Source organism: Epinephelus moara, chromosome 21, assembly GCF_006386435.1.
Source record: "Epinephelus moara isolate mb chromosome 21, YSFRI_EMoa_1.0, whole genome shotgun sequence".
NCBI classification, from domain to species: domain Eukaryota; kingdom Metazoa; phylum Chordata; class Actinopteri; order Perciformes; family Serranidae; genus Epinephelus; species Epinephelus moara.
Window position 1 is genome coordinate 12,429,534 of NC_065526.1, and position 16,085 is coordinate 12,445,618.

The 16,085-nt window shown below is 43.0% G+C and overlaps 1 protein-coding gene across 3 annotated transcripts in view; it reads right to left on the reverse strand.

Moving 5' to 3' along the window:
* onecut3b (one cut homeobox 3b) overlaps window positions 1-16,085 on the reverse strand; it is a 24,216-nt gene continuing 8,131 nt past the window's right edge. The window contains exons 2-3 of one of the 3 annotated variants that reach the window (XM_050032492.1): window positions 15,205-15,293; window positions 7,660-7,902 (exon numbers count right to left, since the gene is read on the reverse strand). In XM_050032492.1, coding sequence (XP_049888449.1) covers window positions 7,804-7,902; window positions 15,205-15,293 — 188 coding nt within the window. In that variant the 3' untranslated portion in view covers window positions 7,660-7,803. Of the gene's footprint in view, window positions 7,903-15,199; window positions 15,294-16,085 lie in introns of all 3 variants that reach the window. The other 2 variants (XM_050032493.1, XM_050032491.1) reach the window with 2 other exon arrangements.

Consider the following 16,085-nt stretch of genomic DNA (forward strand, 5'->3'; position numbering starts at 1 on the left):
CAGCCAATTGCTTGTTTCTTTATTTGTTTTAGTCAAAACACACAATTTAACCATACTGGTTTTCACTTGGTGTATTATTTGTTCCAGTTATTATTACTTGAGTCTCCCTCCACAGGCTGAAGGCAGACCAACGTGACTGACAGACTCACTGTGTCACTGGGAGATGAAGATCAGAAGAACGGCTCTCTGGTTGACCATCGTGTGTGTGTGTGTATTGTGTGTGTGTGTGCAGGCGTTTGATCAACATCTTCGATTAGATGTCCACTTAACAAGTCAGACCCCCACCTCCTCCATCGTGGACGGGGGAGGGTCCTGGGTATCTCAGCCCCAACCGTAAAGGTCACTCTGCAGAGGTTAAAGGTGACCACACACACACACACACACACACTGATTTCTCTGAGAACCATCCTTCCTCCTCTCCTCCCATTTCTCCTGTCCAGTCGTTTTCTCTGCCCTCCTCCATCGCTCTCTTTCTCTCTCCCTCCTTCTTCTTTTTTTTTTGTCTCTGCTCTATTTGAAATTGATTGTCTTCTACCATCACAAAGACACTTGGTTCTGATTGATTGATTGGTAAGGGAAGAGGGAGAGAACATCGACACTGGGGCTTCCAGAGCTCTGAGGAAAAAAGCAAATGACGCCATTTTGATGCACTGGAAGAAACCCGTATTTCAGCTGCCTGGCTGTCTGTTTGTTTATGCTTCTCCCAAAGCAGACAAACACTCAGGCCGATCGAATTTAGATTAAATACGGATGAGCTGAAATACGGGAACGAAACAAGAGAAACTCACACGCACACTCACACCCGTGTGATGTGATGAAACAAAGGGTAGATACAAATACAGACATGGAGGTGTGGAGACTATTCCCACACAAAGGGACGGGTTACAACAGGAGGAAAGACACACAGCGATGAAGCTGGTACACGTACAAATACACAGATTTTATACAAACAGCACATAAAAGACACAGAGCTAAAAACAATGTCCTCGGAAACCAAAACCCAGTTGTTGTTTCCCTGTTTCTCCCCCTCTCCTCCACCTGTAGAGGTACAGTTCATCCTGCAGTTTATATACACTTATATAATATCCATGCATAAAAGAATCGCTCGTCCCAACCCTAATGACAGAGGTGCTTTGGTTGGTTCTCTTTTTTTTAATATGGGAATCACTTTAACACACATAGGAGACAATCTTCAAACACAAAATAATCCAAACAGAAATTAATGCGTCCTTGATGTGTCATTTTCACCTTGGTCTTAAACAATTTTTTCAACTACGTCTTGTATCCGTTATCTTGTTTTCTTCCTCCCCCACTGCTACATCATCATCATCATGTATTTTCCTACCTGTTCATTTATATCCTATATGCTTTTAATCTTTCTCTTAAAGGAGTACTTCACCCTCAAATGATCAGTTGTGTATCAGTTACTCAGCCTGTGTTACGTTGAATTCGAGAAGAAAACACTGTTTTTCTTGCATGCCTACATGGTGAACGAAGAATCCAAAAACAAGCCTGGTCTCACTCCCAACCAATCAAATACCAACGTTTTGTCAGTGCCCCTCAGCGTTAGACACAGAGGCAGCCTTTATCAGCGGTATGAGACGCACCAGGCTGTGGCGTTCTTTGACGTTCCAAGCAACTGCTGTTGTATAAAAAGCGAGAAGTCCGCATGGGGCGGGAGAGAGGGAGGGTGGATGAGTCAGATAAACTCCAGACTTTCACCTCAACCTGGTGTCACTCAGAAGTCGCCGAAATCTGGCGCTTGGGCAGTGACTTCTGGCGTCAAACACCGACAAAAAAAGCCATCTTTTAATGTTGGCACGATACACGGCCAAGCGTCGTTATAGTTTAAGGGAAAACGCAGCGCTGCGAAAGTCCAAGTAGGGTGGGATGGAGGGGTAGTGGATGGGTCAACAAACACAGACTTTCACCCGGGAGTGTGGTGTTCGTGTCCTGTAAGATTTTAAAGCGAAATGCTGTTCTTTTTTCCTAAACCTAACCACATGTTTTTGTTGTTGAGGGAATAAAGAAAATGTCAATTTGCGCTGTTGTACCGACGTTGCGTTTATTTTGAAAGAGACTGTATGTAAATGGTAAATTTCCTGTCAAAACTGAAGTGTATTTTGAAAGAAGACAATGCATGTAACAGGCAGAACTTGACACGGTGTCCCAGAACGTCAACAACCAACGCACCCAGGGTACCTTTCACATCGTATCTAGTCCATGACCAAACGTCAATATATGACGAGGTTGGAGTGAGAATAATGTGTTGTTCACTCAGGAGCCCGCTGTTTGTGTCCCGTGTGAAGTCATATGAGTTATTCTAATAACAACGTGGTGGGCTAGTATTTGTAGTATACTATGCTAGCGACGTGTCACATGACGTGACATTACGTTGGTAACAAATAAGCCAAATCATGATGTTTTTTCTAAACCTAACCACATTCTCCTTTTTTTGCCTAAACCTAAAGAAGTAAACATAAAAACAAAGCGTTCATTACTTTAAAAAGAGACTGTATGTATGTACCAAGCAGAAACGGTACATAACCTGTGAAAATTGGCAATGTACAATGTATGTCGTCCCTGAACATCTGCAACTGACACAAGAGGTACCTAGCACTTCATATTTTGACATGCAGGGTCACTGACCAAGCATCGATATTTGACACGTTGGGAGTGAGAACGTGTTGAAAAAACGGAGAAACTTTTACATGAATTAAAGTCATAGGGGTTCACGTTTAACAACAGCAAAACACTTGTCCCTGGATTCTTCGTTCACCGTGGAGGCATGTGAGAAAAACAAAGTATTTTTCCCCGAATTAAACGCAACACCGGGTGAGTAATTGATTGACAAAGATCATTTAGGGGGGAAGTATTCCTTTAACTCCAAAAGGACAACGTGCAAACCTACAAACAATAAATTAACCGTCTCAAAAAATGTCAAACCATAAGACTTATACTGCACACGCTCCTTAAAATAAATAAAAATAAATTACTTAAAAAAAAAAAAAGGAACAATCATTTTGCTGTGACTTTAATGTCACTCTCATTGCTAAACATTGTCATTATTGTTTCACTACATTAACCTTTACAATAAAGATTTGAGGTATATCAAGATGAATTGTCTACACATGCCTGCCTCGTTGTGATGCTACCCTGGACGGAGGGACCAGCGAAGAGGGTTTGGATGGGCGGGGCTCACCGGCAGGCGTCATGTGTCTGTGAGTCGAAGGGTCTCGTCATTTCCTTACTGATTTATCATTGGTCGGTTGGTTACAAAGCTTAAAGTTTTAGGTGCAAGCCAATGAGAGAGCGGGATCAGAGGGCTTTTTGTAAACAGTCAGATACACACACACACCTACACTCGGTTTACAAATTACACAAAAATATCTCTGGTGGGAGTGTGTGTGCATGTGTGTATTGTGGAGAGGACTCGGTGAGATGACGAAGTCTCACCAGCATGTAGTAAAAAAACAAAAACAAAAAGGTGGCGGTAAACAATCTTTTTCCCTCATTGTGTGAAAAAAGTGCTCTTTGAATTCAGACAGAATTTTTTTAATGTCATGAGGACCTCCTCCTGTGTTGCTCCCCCTTCACCCAGTGTGTGCCCCCCTTCACTTTAAACACTGTGTGTGTGTGTTTATGTATGTGTGTGTGCGTGTGTGCAGAGCAGTCCAACCCCTGGTTGAAGGAAAAAGGCACTCAACTCTTCCCACATAACAAACACCTCCGTGTGTTTGCCATGCAGCACGACTGCTCTGTGGAGGTGTGTATGTGCACTCAGGCCCTGTTTGCACCTGGTATTAACATGTGTGATCTGAACACAGGCGGACAACACTAAATACACCAAGACACATTATGATGCGATCACTCAAACCACTTGCAGAGGTGGTCTGGGACACATTTGACCACATAGCTTCTGCAATGTAAACGCTAATGCATCTTGAGCGTCCCTGACTAGGACTGCATCATCAGCGCAGGACGTGGTGGTTGTATTGGTGACAGCGACAGTGACAACAAATTGGACGAGGTGTTGCGTGACTGTCCATTGTTTGACCCTTTGGAAGGAGACATGTTGAATTCTGCTGACAGCAGTATCTCCGGTAGTACGGACACAACCGCTAACATGACTAGCAACATGGGCAGATTATAAGACAATGAGCCCCTGGGCACAAGACTTAGGAGCAAGACACACAAACTTTGTGGTGGTTTTGCCTTTTTTGTTGTTGTTGTTTTGCATCTCTTTGTAGTCGTTACACAATTTTTATGGGTTTGTGGTTCTTGGTTGTTGTCATGTGTCTCTTTGAAGTAATTTCAAGTCTTTTTTTGGTTGTTTTGTGCATCTTTGTGGTTGTTTGCAGTTATTTTCTCGTTATTTTGTGTCTCTTTAGCCCCATTTTCACCAAGCAGTTTGGATCTAGAGAGACTTTCACTGCAGCCTGTTCTATTTTGTTCTGAAAATGTCAGTGTGTGATCCTGTTCCCTGGACGACAGACGAGGAGCAGACTTCCATCTGTGTCACCAGTGATGAGGAAATACAGCGAGTGCTGGACGGAGCAGTGTGTGACAACAACCCCGCCTACATTTAAGAGTACTGTTAGGGTCTAGGCATTCTCGGAACCCATCAGCTGTATTCGGCATCTGACTTCCGGCAGACGGCGATACAGCCTCTGGGGGCAGATCCCCGATTTTCCGGCATTCCGGTTTGATTTGGGCGGAGGAGGCGAATTTCCATTTCCGACTTCCGTTTATATATAAGTAAATATGCTGAACCATTGCGATGGATTCAGAGTTTGCAGTGACGCCAATTATGTTCCGCCTCGTTTGTTCACTGCACGGAGCGTTTAACCTGGCAACAACTGCAGCCGGCTCAAACGTGATTGGTCAATATCACGCAAGATCTCCGGGGTTTGCCTACATTCACTGAATGTAGAATCTGTATATAGAGACTAGGGTCTAGGTACCGTGTCTGAAGGGTTACTTTTGGTTCCAAAGGTACTATACTGAAAGTGTTTGGTGGAAACGGGGCTTTTGTGGTAATTTTTAGTATCTTTCTTTCTGTAACATGTTAATTTGAGCAACATTTTGCAGGTGAAGGCCACAGGAGGCCCCTGACACCTTGGGCCCCTGGGCCTGTTTAGTAATCCATCCATGGCTAGCGAGCAGCAAGCGAGAGTGTGAACGTAATAACTGTGCGATAGACCTTCAACCTCCTAGCGCAAGTAACATAGGCAGGAACGAAATCTGAACACAAGTGGTCATTTGGAGACGTCCACTTGTGTTCGGATCACCGAAATGCATGTTAATACCAGGTGTAAACAGGCTCTTAGAAGCGTATCTGCATGTGTGTGTTTGCATGTGTGTAGTGTTTGCATGTGTGTGCATGTCCCTGGTCCAGTGTGAACACGGCAGGCTTGAAGTATCTTTGGTATTGATGGCTGTGTCACAGTCCAGTCTATTCTGTGAGGTAGCCACACACACGCACAACTGTTTCCATCGCTAACTCTTTGGGTCTGAGCTTCAAATATCTGCAATGAAAAGCTACAGTTTTTTTCCCTCCCAGACCTCGAAAACTACGGAGGAATGTCACGTAAATGTTTCCCTCCAGTCTGATGATGGGCCTCTGATGCTCCTGCTGCACCCTTCTCCCTCCTGTCTGCGTCTCCTCTCTAATATGATTATCTCCCGCTAGAAGATGCTACACAACAAGTGGCTTCGCCCACAAAATTAAAGATAAAAAAAGACACAAAGAAATGAGGCGGTTCTCATGGTAACCAAAAAACACCATCAGCAGAGGAATGCAGTGACAGTCCAGTTCAAAGGGCTCAAAGTTCAGAGATCAAGGAAGAGGTCCTTCCATCACGTATTCACAAATATGCACAGCTCGTCAATTGTTGTATTCCGTCCTGGTCTGTGCATAGGATCAGTCTGTGTTGATTCTCCTTTTTTTTCATCTTTAAGTTTTTACATTTTGTCGACAAGGTGCTTCTTTACATATAGTCTCAGCACAACATAGCACAATAGTCACGAGAGAGAAACCATGTGTCTATGGTACTATTATTACCCGCATCAATAGTTAAGGAGGGAGAAAGGAAAGAAGGACACAACAGGGGGAGTAGCAAGAGAGCAGATAAATAGAGAATAGATAAGACAGAGAGAGAAAGAGAGATGAAACTAAATTATTATTTACAGTCATTTTCATTGTGTTTCACGTCGATCACATCAATGTTTATCTGAGGTATGGAATAGGTGCCCGTGTAGTGCTCGCAGTTGTAATGACACAGGCCAGACACAGCAGGGGCGCATGGCGACGGAGTGGGCTGCACCTGTTCTCTGATTATCATAAAGAGGCAAACATCATTGGCACTCAGGATCCTATATTGTGACATTTGACCTCTGCGTTTGGCCACTAGAACAGAGCAGACCCCCCTCCCTCCCTCACTCCCTACGCTCGGGCACGACACTTTTTTAAAACGCGGGGAGTGTCATCCCTGTTTGATTGTTCTCCTTTTGTAACCTGAAAATAACCTCTCAAGCGGCTACGCGGTCTATGGCCATGTCGCCATGCAACGAGACAACATTCAAATGTGTATCAAAGGGTGTGTGAGTTGTCGTGTTCGTCTCAGTCTATTTGGTGTTTGCAGGGCTACACTTCTGCTTATATGGAGTATTGGTATTAGAAGTCTACAGTGTGTAGCTGTAGGCCTGCTGGAGACATGTGGCTACATGCTCAGGACATGATCAGATGTGGTTAAATGGACAGCAGGTGGCACTGTTACTCTGATGTGGAGCAGGCCGAATCACTGCAGAGGAATTACACTCAAGGAGCATGTGAACATTACGCACATGCACACGCACGGCTGCAGTGATGCAGCGAGGTGGTATGTGGTTAGCGGGTCAAAGGACCTGCAGAGAACGCTTCGCAGACACTTGACACGCAAACGCACCTCTCAATCAGCCTCAGTGTCTGTTACTGAAATGAGGAGCGGTTGATCACGGCCAAGCAGACACATCCACTGTCTGATTTCTGGCTGATTTGTGAAGACCAACGTGTGGCTGCTCAAGGTTTCCTGTCTTAAAGCTATCTGTTCCCTGTCACGGGTGATTCTTTGGTGTGTTTACATCCTGACCACCATCAGAGGTTCCTAAAGACAATCCCTCCCTTTTCAAGGCTTCAACACAGACCAACAGAGTGGTTTAGTGTGGATGGATTTTCTTTGGTTTTCAGGTGGATTTACTAAGAGCCACGTGTGGTTGTTTGAGGGCAACTCTCTCTTAAAGCTACTGGATCTTTGGTTTTGAAGAGCCACAATTTGAAATGCACATTAGCCCCTATGAGTAACATTCAGATTAAAAGAAAACACATGGAGCATCGAGAGGATCTGATTCATCTGCACAAGTCGTCAGTACTCTGAGCAGATGAATCAGATGAGTGGTCTGAAGCTACACACCCTGTAGCTGCAGGAGCTAAAGGAGTGCTTTAGTGAAAAACATCCGCCCCTCCATCCTCCATGCATCCGTTCAACCATCCAACCTGCCACCGTCAAGCCTTCGAGAAAGTGGCTGCAGAGGAGGTACCGGGTTGGATCGGTGAAGAGTTGTTGTTGCTGTTCCCGTGAGGAGTGTGTGCATGACCGTGGCCCCCGTGCACCCCGTGACTGAGCTCCTCTGTGTCCCAGCGGTCCGTACAGCGGCGGCGTGAGTTCATGAAGAAGTTGGAAACAGTGGAGAGCTCCAGGCCCAGCTGCTGGGAGATGGTGATCTGCATCTCCTTAGAGGGGCGGCGGTTCTCTCTGAAGATGGCTACCAAGGTGCGACGCTGCAGGTCGGTGAAGACCAGTCGCTGCTTCTTTGGCACCTGGTTGCGCTCTCGTCCTCGGTCCTCCTCCTTACGTTTACATGCTGGAGAGAGGAAGGGAAGGGGCAGAGGGAAGGAGGGGAGGACAGAACAAAAGAAAAGAGTTTTATTGCCATCGAATTATTTCAGAGTCCTTTAAATTTTCTGAACACATAACACAGAACTGGGTGGGAACAGATAGTGCAACATATGGCAACAAGATGAGGGTGGGATGCCTTAGAAACCTAATGATGACATAAAGGGAAATGCCAAAGAGTTAACAACTAACAATTAAAATAGGTAAAGGGCAAAGCTATGGAGGCCCATTTACACCAGTGTGATGTCTCAAAATAATGATGTACTTATCTCAAACTAATGACTTGGTATCTCAACATAATGACTGAAAACAATGATAGCCTACTAAAAAGAGATTTATACTTCTGCGTCAAATCAACGCCATACGTAGACCCTACATCGTAGCCTCAGGTGCACCTCCCCAGAAATGTAGCTACATGTTGCGGTGACGCAGACTTCCTGTCTATTTTTGTAAGCTGAAACCATTTCCCTCAGTGGAAAGGAAATGTTTATTTACTTTAATTTCACAGATAAGAAACAATAAATTGTGAAGTCAATAAAGCCTCCACAAAAACAGCATTTAAAGTCTTGTGTGTGATTTATCCTGGCTTCATATGAGCAGAGGAAATCTCTGCTTGTCGCTAGGCTAGTTTATACAATGCAAAATGCCATAGGCTTGTGCTAATAATGTTAGCATGTTATATTTGTTTGGAAAACGTGTTTAATATAAGACGGTTGTTTTGTCAGTGAACCTTGTGAGCTGTAATGGAGCCGAATTTTTTAGCGTTACCTTTGTTAAATGTTGCTGTTGTCCCTGGCTTCATATGAGTAGAGTAAAAGTCTGCTAGCTTCTAGGCTAATTTTTACAATGTAAAATGCCATAGGCTTGTGCTAAAAATATTAGCATGTTGTATTTGTGGGGAAAATGTGTCCAGATAAAGACAAATGCTTTGTCTGTGAATGCTGCGAGTTATAGTGAAGCTGATTTGTCTACTTGTGTTATTATTTTGAGAAATTTTGTCATTATTTTTGAGATACTGAGTCTTTTTTCGAAAAGGTTTCTTATTATTTTGAGAAAGTTCTTCATTATTCTGAGAGATTCTCATTATTTTTGAGATACAAAGTCATTATTTTGAGAACTTTTGTCATTAACAAGACTTTAGGGATCTTCTTTTTCATCACACTGGCTGAAATTGGCTTCCATACCAATCAAATGGTGAAAACAAGGGTTAAAAATGGACCAATGCAGGTGTTTGTGTGCATGCATGAATGTTTTGTGTGATAGGAGTTGTAATATTTCAGTTTAATGTGTTAAGCTCACTGTTAAAATGTAAATTGGAATGAAATTTTTTTTAAAGTAACACATACATGTAGTGTAGGGAGAATAACAGGAGGGTATGCAGGCTACAAAAGAGAGAATGGAAAGGTAGAAAGTCAGAAAGGAAAGCAATGAGTCAGTGAGTCAACACTGAGTGAAAAAGACCAAATTCAAACATCTCTCTGACTCTCAGGTTATAAAAACAAAACCTGAGATGTCCGATCACTTTCAAAAGACGTACTGTCTCGCCTAAAACACTGCTTTCCAAGTGGAGTACCAGAGCACCCTTGGGATCCTTTAATGGCCATTACTGTGGCATTTGTACATTTCAGCCTTTAGAATGTTGTACAGTATATCTATCATTGCTATTTGCCAAAGTACACTCAGAGTTTTTAAGATTGATTTCTTATCTTCCAGGTAGTCTTTGTTTTCCATTTATTTCATTGTGGTATGACAATCAACTTGAGGAGCTCTAAAAGTTGCCTGACAGCTAACGGTTCTTAATGTTCTTGTCAAAGTCAGATGATCTCTGTGTGTTAGTCTACTTCAGAAAAGGAAGGTCTGAAAAGTCTTCCTGCCGGTGTGTTCAGGGAGACTCAGAGATTTGAGACCCAGTCGCTGAACAACTCTAGCAGCTGAATATCAACACCTACATGTCCAACTATCCATGACGGAGTACTTCACCCAGAAAATTATCATTTGTCTAGATTTGTCTAATTTGTAAAGAGACTTTGTTTTTCTCACATGCCTCCACAATGAACGAAGAATCCAAAAATGGAGAATTCTTGATGAATTGAAGTCATAGGCAACCACGTTTAACAACATCAAAAATATATCAAAACATTTGTTTATAAACTCTCGCACAACTCGTGCAGTATAATCCAAGTCGTATGCTCAGTACTTCCTAAACAGACAGTCCTTTCTGACGAGACCTGAACTGAAAGTGACACATATCTATGCTCTCTTCAAAACAGACTCCATTGACAAAAACAGTCATTTTACCTTTTAGCTAGTGATCTACCGTTGCTTCAGTCAGTTATTTTGTTTTTGTTAATGTGTGACTTTGGTGTTTTAAATGGCTAATTTGAATTTACCAAAGTCACACAATAGCACAAACAGTAGCCAATCGAGGTAGCGGTAGTCCAGCAGCTCCCGTGTTCAGCGAGGTAAAATTACTGTTTTTGTCAATGGGGTCTAGTTTGAGGAAAGCATAGATTAGTTTCACTGTCATTTCTAAATAGATTTCCACGTCTACATGTGACGTGCAAAGTACCCTGGGTGCGTTGGTTGTTGATGTTCTGGGACGCCGTGTCAAGTTCTGCCTGTTACATGCATTGTCTTCTTTCAAAATACACTTCCACAGGAAATTTACCGTTTACATACAGTCTCTTTAAAAATAAACACACTACGTCGGTACAACAACATGAATTGATGTTTTTTTCCTCCAACAACTAACACATGTGGTTAGGTTTAGGAAAAAAGATGAATGTTTGGCTGATAATCTTACGAGACACGAACACCACTCTCCCAGGGGAAAGTCGATGTTTGCTGGACCCATCCACCACCACTCCCACCTGCCCAACTCAGACTTTCGCCGCTTTAACTTTCGTTCATGTCCCGCTGCATTTCCCCCTGATGCTGCCAAGCATCAAACTATAATGGCGACTGTCGACGTTAAAGGAAAAGCTTTTTTTGTCAGCGTCTGATGCCGCAAGGGTTATGTTCATGGATGTTTTGATATAGTTTTGCTGTTGTTAAACGTGGACCCCTATGACTTCAATTCACCAAGAATTTTTTCAGTTTTTGGATTCCTCCTTCACCAGAAGCATGTCAGAAAAAAAATGTTCAACCCATATGGTGAATAACTGATATACAAATGGTCATCTGGGAGGTGAAGTGTTCCTTTAAATGCTTAACAAAGCATCATGATTTAAATGGCCCCTGCTAACGTCTGCAGCAGAACATGACAATAAAAACAAACATTAATGAGACTGATCGTTCATCAGGATGGATTCCCTATTTCAGGCAAGTTTCAAATCTCTACAAGTTGATTTTTAAAGTGCAGTGAAATGAAGTGAAACTGGTGGCCGCCTGGAGGATAGGAAATCAATCCAAAAACTTACAGAAGGCTTGGAAAACGGTCATCAGTAATGTAAAGTGGGCTGCACGGTGAGTCTGTGGATAATGGGCCACAACATGCAAACCCACCGGTGGGGTGCTTTAATACAGAGGCTGACGGGGTTAATGTTGTTCAGTGTGAACTAAGGTTTAATTTTATTCTTCTGGTTTATAGATAGGCTACAAATCTCTTAAGAAAAAGGAGGTTGTGGTGGATACAGGGTTTTCATTGTGGGTCTGTGTGTCTGGTTGAAACTGGAGGAGCGTGATGTGAAATGCTGACAAAGAAGCGGCGTGCTGTGCCTGGATGCACCGTCAGTAGGCTCGGCTGTAGCTGTGGAGACTGAAGGGAGTCTGTTCTGTTCTGCTGCCCTAAAAAGCTGCAATGATCGATTTTCCGCGGTTTTCTCCTGAACACGTGGTCCAGTAATCAGGGCTCCCTTCCCCACCCGATCGATCCCCATCGATCCGCGAGGCCGAGGTGTGTGTGTGTGTGTGTGTGTGTGTGTGTGTGTGTGTGTGGCGCGCCTCGCATTGGGGAGTACAGCTCGGGAGCGCGCTCTGTGACAGACAGATGGAGAAGAAATTGTTTATCTGTGGAGGAACAAAGGAGATGTGGCGGAAAAGAGTGGCAGTCATCCAGTCTGGGAGCTCTGGAGGAGGAGGACAAAGGAATGTCTCTCATCACACGTCACTGATTATTTCTTATCATTAAAAAAATTAAAATAAAAAGGTGTGCGCGTGCATGAGATGAAAGAAAGAAAAGTGAGGGATTACATTCATCCTGGTGTTGAGGTGTTTGTGGAGGAAACGAGGGGAGCAGGGTGAGGGGAGCAAAGGATGGAGAGAGGCTGCAGTGTGGAGGTGGTGTATGCAAATGATTGATGACTTTACAGCAGGTTTAGACAACAGCAGTAAACAGATTTGACTGTGAGGAGGGAGATCAATATGAATGTGCACATGTGTATGCATGCCTGTGTGTGTGTGAGCGTGCATGTGTTTGAACTGCCATTGTTCATGCTTTGTTGCAAGCAAAGCATAATTAAGATATTTTCCTGAGCAGAGCGTACGGGTTATACGTTTGTCCCCCGCGCTGGAGCCTCCACAGATAACCTCCTGGACTTCTTCAACTGTTTCCCTCTTGTTGTTTTTCTCAATTGTTTTAATTTGCCCTCAGATTGATAGCTCCCATATTGATTGATCCGCACTTCAGAACCATTTCATGGAACGTTTATTCAATTGGTTCAGGCCCAGCCATGCCAGAATCTCCTCGCGGCTCTCTAAGTGCTGTCTCAAACCAAACTCAATACTCCCTAATGTAATGACTGAATGCTAGTGCTAATATAGTGATAATTTAATATGTAATGCCTGTTTTCGAACAACTTGTGCTACCGGCCATTTTACAATGCCAACACCACTCTGGTTCTCCTCCATCAGCTCAAGCTCTGCAGCTCCGCAGCTCCGAGGCCCGCAGAGCAACACAACCAAGCAGGCCTTGGTCAATACATATTTCAGATAATCAATAGATCCATTTTAAATGAGACCCCTGAACGTCCCCCTTCTACGGCAATGAATAGGACCACAGGGAAGGTAAAGAGGGAGCTGCTCATTAAAACAACCTCTCTCGAGACCAGAACCACGGCGTCGTAGGCTATCTTTAGTCGCCTCATTACCAAATGGGCTTTTCTGAAGAGACAAGTGATGACTCTTAGCAGTCTCAAGTGGCACTCGCTCGTGTCGTCTCTTTCATATGTCCTGGTGTCAATGATGCTAAAGGCACTTCGCTTAATCTCAACCTCTTGCCGATCCAAAGATTAAAACACTGAATGTGCAGCATGTTGAGTCGTACTCAAGCCACTCTGCTTTATCACTTAAGCAGCTGCTGTTACTTTGCCTTCGACTGCCTTCATAAGACTGTGCACTTATACATAACGATGGGAAGAGCAGTACGAGGATGATGGTTGACTTTTGTCTCTTGAATTAGGAAGCTACAGCTAAGAGCGAGCAGGCTGAGAATAGTCACTGGATTGGACAACAATCATATTCAGTCAATTTCCGTAAAGACCCTCTTCCAGATGTGTTTTGAGACATATAGAAATACAAAGTGTTGGAGCCACATGGTTGATTAGTGTCAAATGTATCGTCCCGCCATGCCACGAGGTGCTTATGTCACTGGCTAAGGCAGGCCGTGTTTATTAGACGTTTTGTGTTGAAACTTACTGGAAGTTATCAGGACATCATGGACATGGGTGAGAAAATAAACATATGACGATATACAGCATTGGTAAAGATTGGGAGTCGTTTTCTGAGTACACGTCCAAACAATTTAGCCAATTAGCAACTGCACAAAGTCTCTTTTCAAGTATTTTTTTTCACAAAAAAGTAAAATTATCCCATTAAAAACTCTCAGAACTTCATCTTTTTCTTCACAGAAAAATCCAGAATCTATGAATATGCAAATATTTTTCATTTCAAAAGTTTAACTAACAGACACAGGTTGTCTCTGTCACTGAAAACCAGATGTTGTTAACATTTATGGCAGATATGTGATCTATTTTTCAAGCTGTTTTAGAAAACAATATGCTTAAAAGTCTGTACACCACTTGGGAAAAACCATGATAGTTGCCAAGAAATAAAAATGATACTGTAGAGCCTACATCCTATTTTGATTTAATTGTTCTCCAACTGTCATCATTGATCTGAAGCCACAGCACAACAATGAATGTTGAGGATGACTCAATTTTACTTCTGCACCAAAAAAGACGCAACAACTGTCTAATGTTAATTTTTTAAGTGACATAACGTAGGAATTTGGCGTAACCTTCTGTGTTAGTTTACAGAATGAATGTTTAGCTGATAAATCTGCTCTATTTGAATCCATACCATAATAATCTGGGCTGCTCTAACTGCACATCAAGGATCCCCAACAATGCAGAGTAAGTGTGGTCTTACTCTGAAATCAACGTCAGGCCGAAAGAAGAACATTCACTCAATTTTATTAGATTTCTAAAGGAAGTAGCATCGTAGCATAAACAACATGGGCATATATTAATATCTCAATGCCACAAAGCTGAAGATATTTTTTAAAACCTACAAGATTCAGGGCTTTTGAGAAACATTCGGGGCCCCCAGATCCACCCCGCTGAAAACTCTATTCTAACTTTAAGGGGACCTGGAGGCTTCAGGCGTCCACTTCCTACTTGCATAAATTGCACAATGACCCACAGCTGGCTCAGACCAACACAGACAAACTCTCCCTTCTTCAGCAAATGAAGGCGGAAAGCTTTAAACTCTGCACATGCATCATTCAGAAACAAAAAGCAAAACACATTTTTCTGGAGTGGAGGGGGACTTCACATTTCCTCCTTAATCAAATAAAACAAACACAAAAGTGTACATGTGTTACAGGCTGAATGACAGACTCAGGTAAACAGTGGGATTTGGTCTGAAGACACTCAGCGTGGTGTGTTTTGAAATGTTGAATGTGCAGGAGTAACATGAGACTCTCAGATGGCAGCTTCATCCTGAAGGTATCACAATGCCATTACACAGAGATGAAAGCCAATAAGTGGATGTGAGTCACATTTAGAAGGCCATCTGTCTATCTATCTATCTATCTATCTGTCTATCTGTCTATCTATGAAATGAAAAAGCAGGTTTGAAATGACTGTAATCCTCAAAAGGAAGAGAACCAAAATGAATAAATAAATAATGTAATGTGTGTTATGTGTGTCTTAACTTAGTGTGTGTGTGTGTGTGTGTGTGTGTGTGTGTGTGTGTGTGTGTGTGTGTTTGTGTAGGTGTGGTATGGGGGGTGAGGGGGGAAGGGGGGGTGCAGACGGTGAACTAACCGCACCGTGCTGCTGCTAGTCGACGGCTGGACGGACGGATGAGATCGGGCTTTGTGTCCGGTGAGACGGGCCCTCTCCCGCCCTGGACGGACTACTGCAGGCGAGAAACAGTTTGACGTCAATCACTCTCTGTCACACCTCTCAGATGTACGGTTATTGATTGTATTGATCATATTATAGGCCTATTCATTGCTGGGGAAAAAGGAAAAACGCCATCAACCCCACCCGCATGGACACACAGCAGCGGTGAAACTCAAACCCCGTCCTAAAAGAAGAATCCTCCCCATTGATCAGGATCGGATTATTTGAAAGCTTTGGTTTATTTGTCGATGGGAAGCCTGTGTTGTCTTGTTGAGACGAGTGATCGGCAGCTTTACAGCCTATCAGATATTGGCTTGTAGTCTATAAACCGTGTTTAATGCCTCTCCTTTTTTCTCCCCCTTTAACCAAAGGGTGTAGTTTATTTACTCCAAAACAACTCGGAATAAATTGGCCAATTAAATCCAGGGAGCACAGGCTGGTGTCAGACAGCTCCTGCTGCTTGTAAGGACTTAAACACGGTGAGAGTATGAAGAGAATAAAACGAGTTATCGGTGCAAACGAAATTAAAGACGAGACACAGAGGGGAGAGTTCAGAGCGGTCAGAAATATTTTCAGAAGCGCATAAAATATGTATTATAAAGCTAAAACAATATAAAATATACCATTTTATATTAGTGATGATGACTGATGTAAATTCGACGTTTTTGTTTTGGGAGAAGGTGTTTTATTAAAGCTTCAAACACGGTCTCTTTAAATGTTTTTTATGATTATTTTATTATCTTAATGTGTACAATTTCAGCTTTTAATTTGACAAGAATCGAAACAGTGTTTTGCCTAATTATGA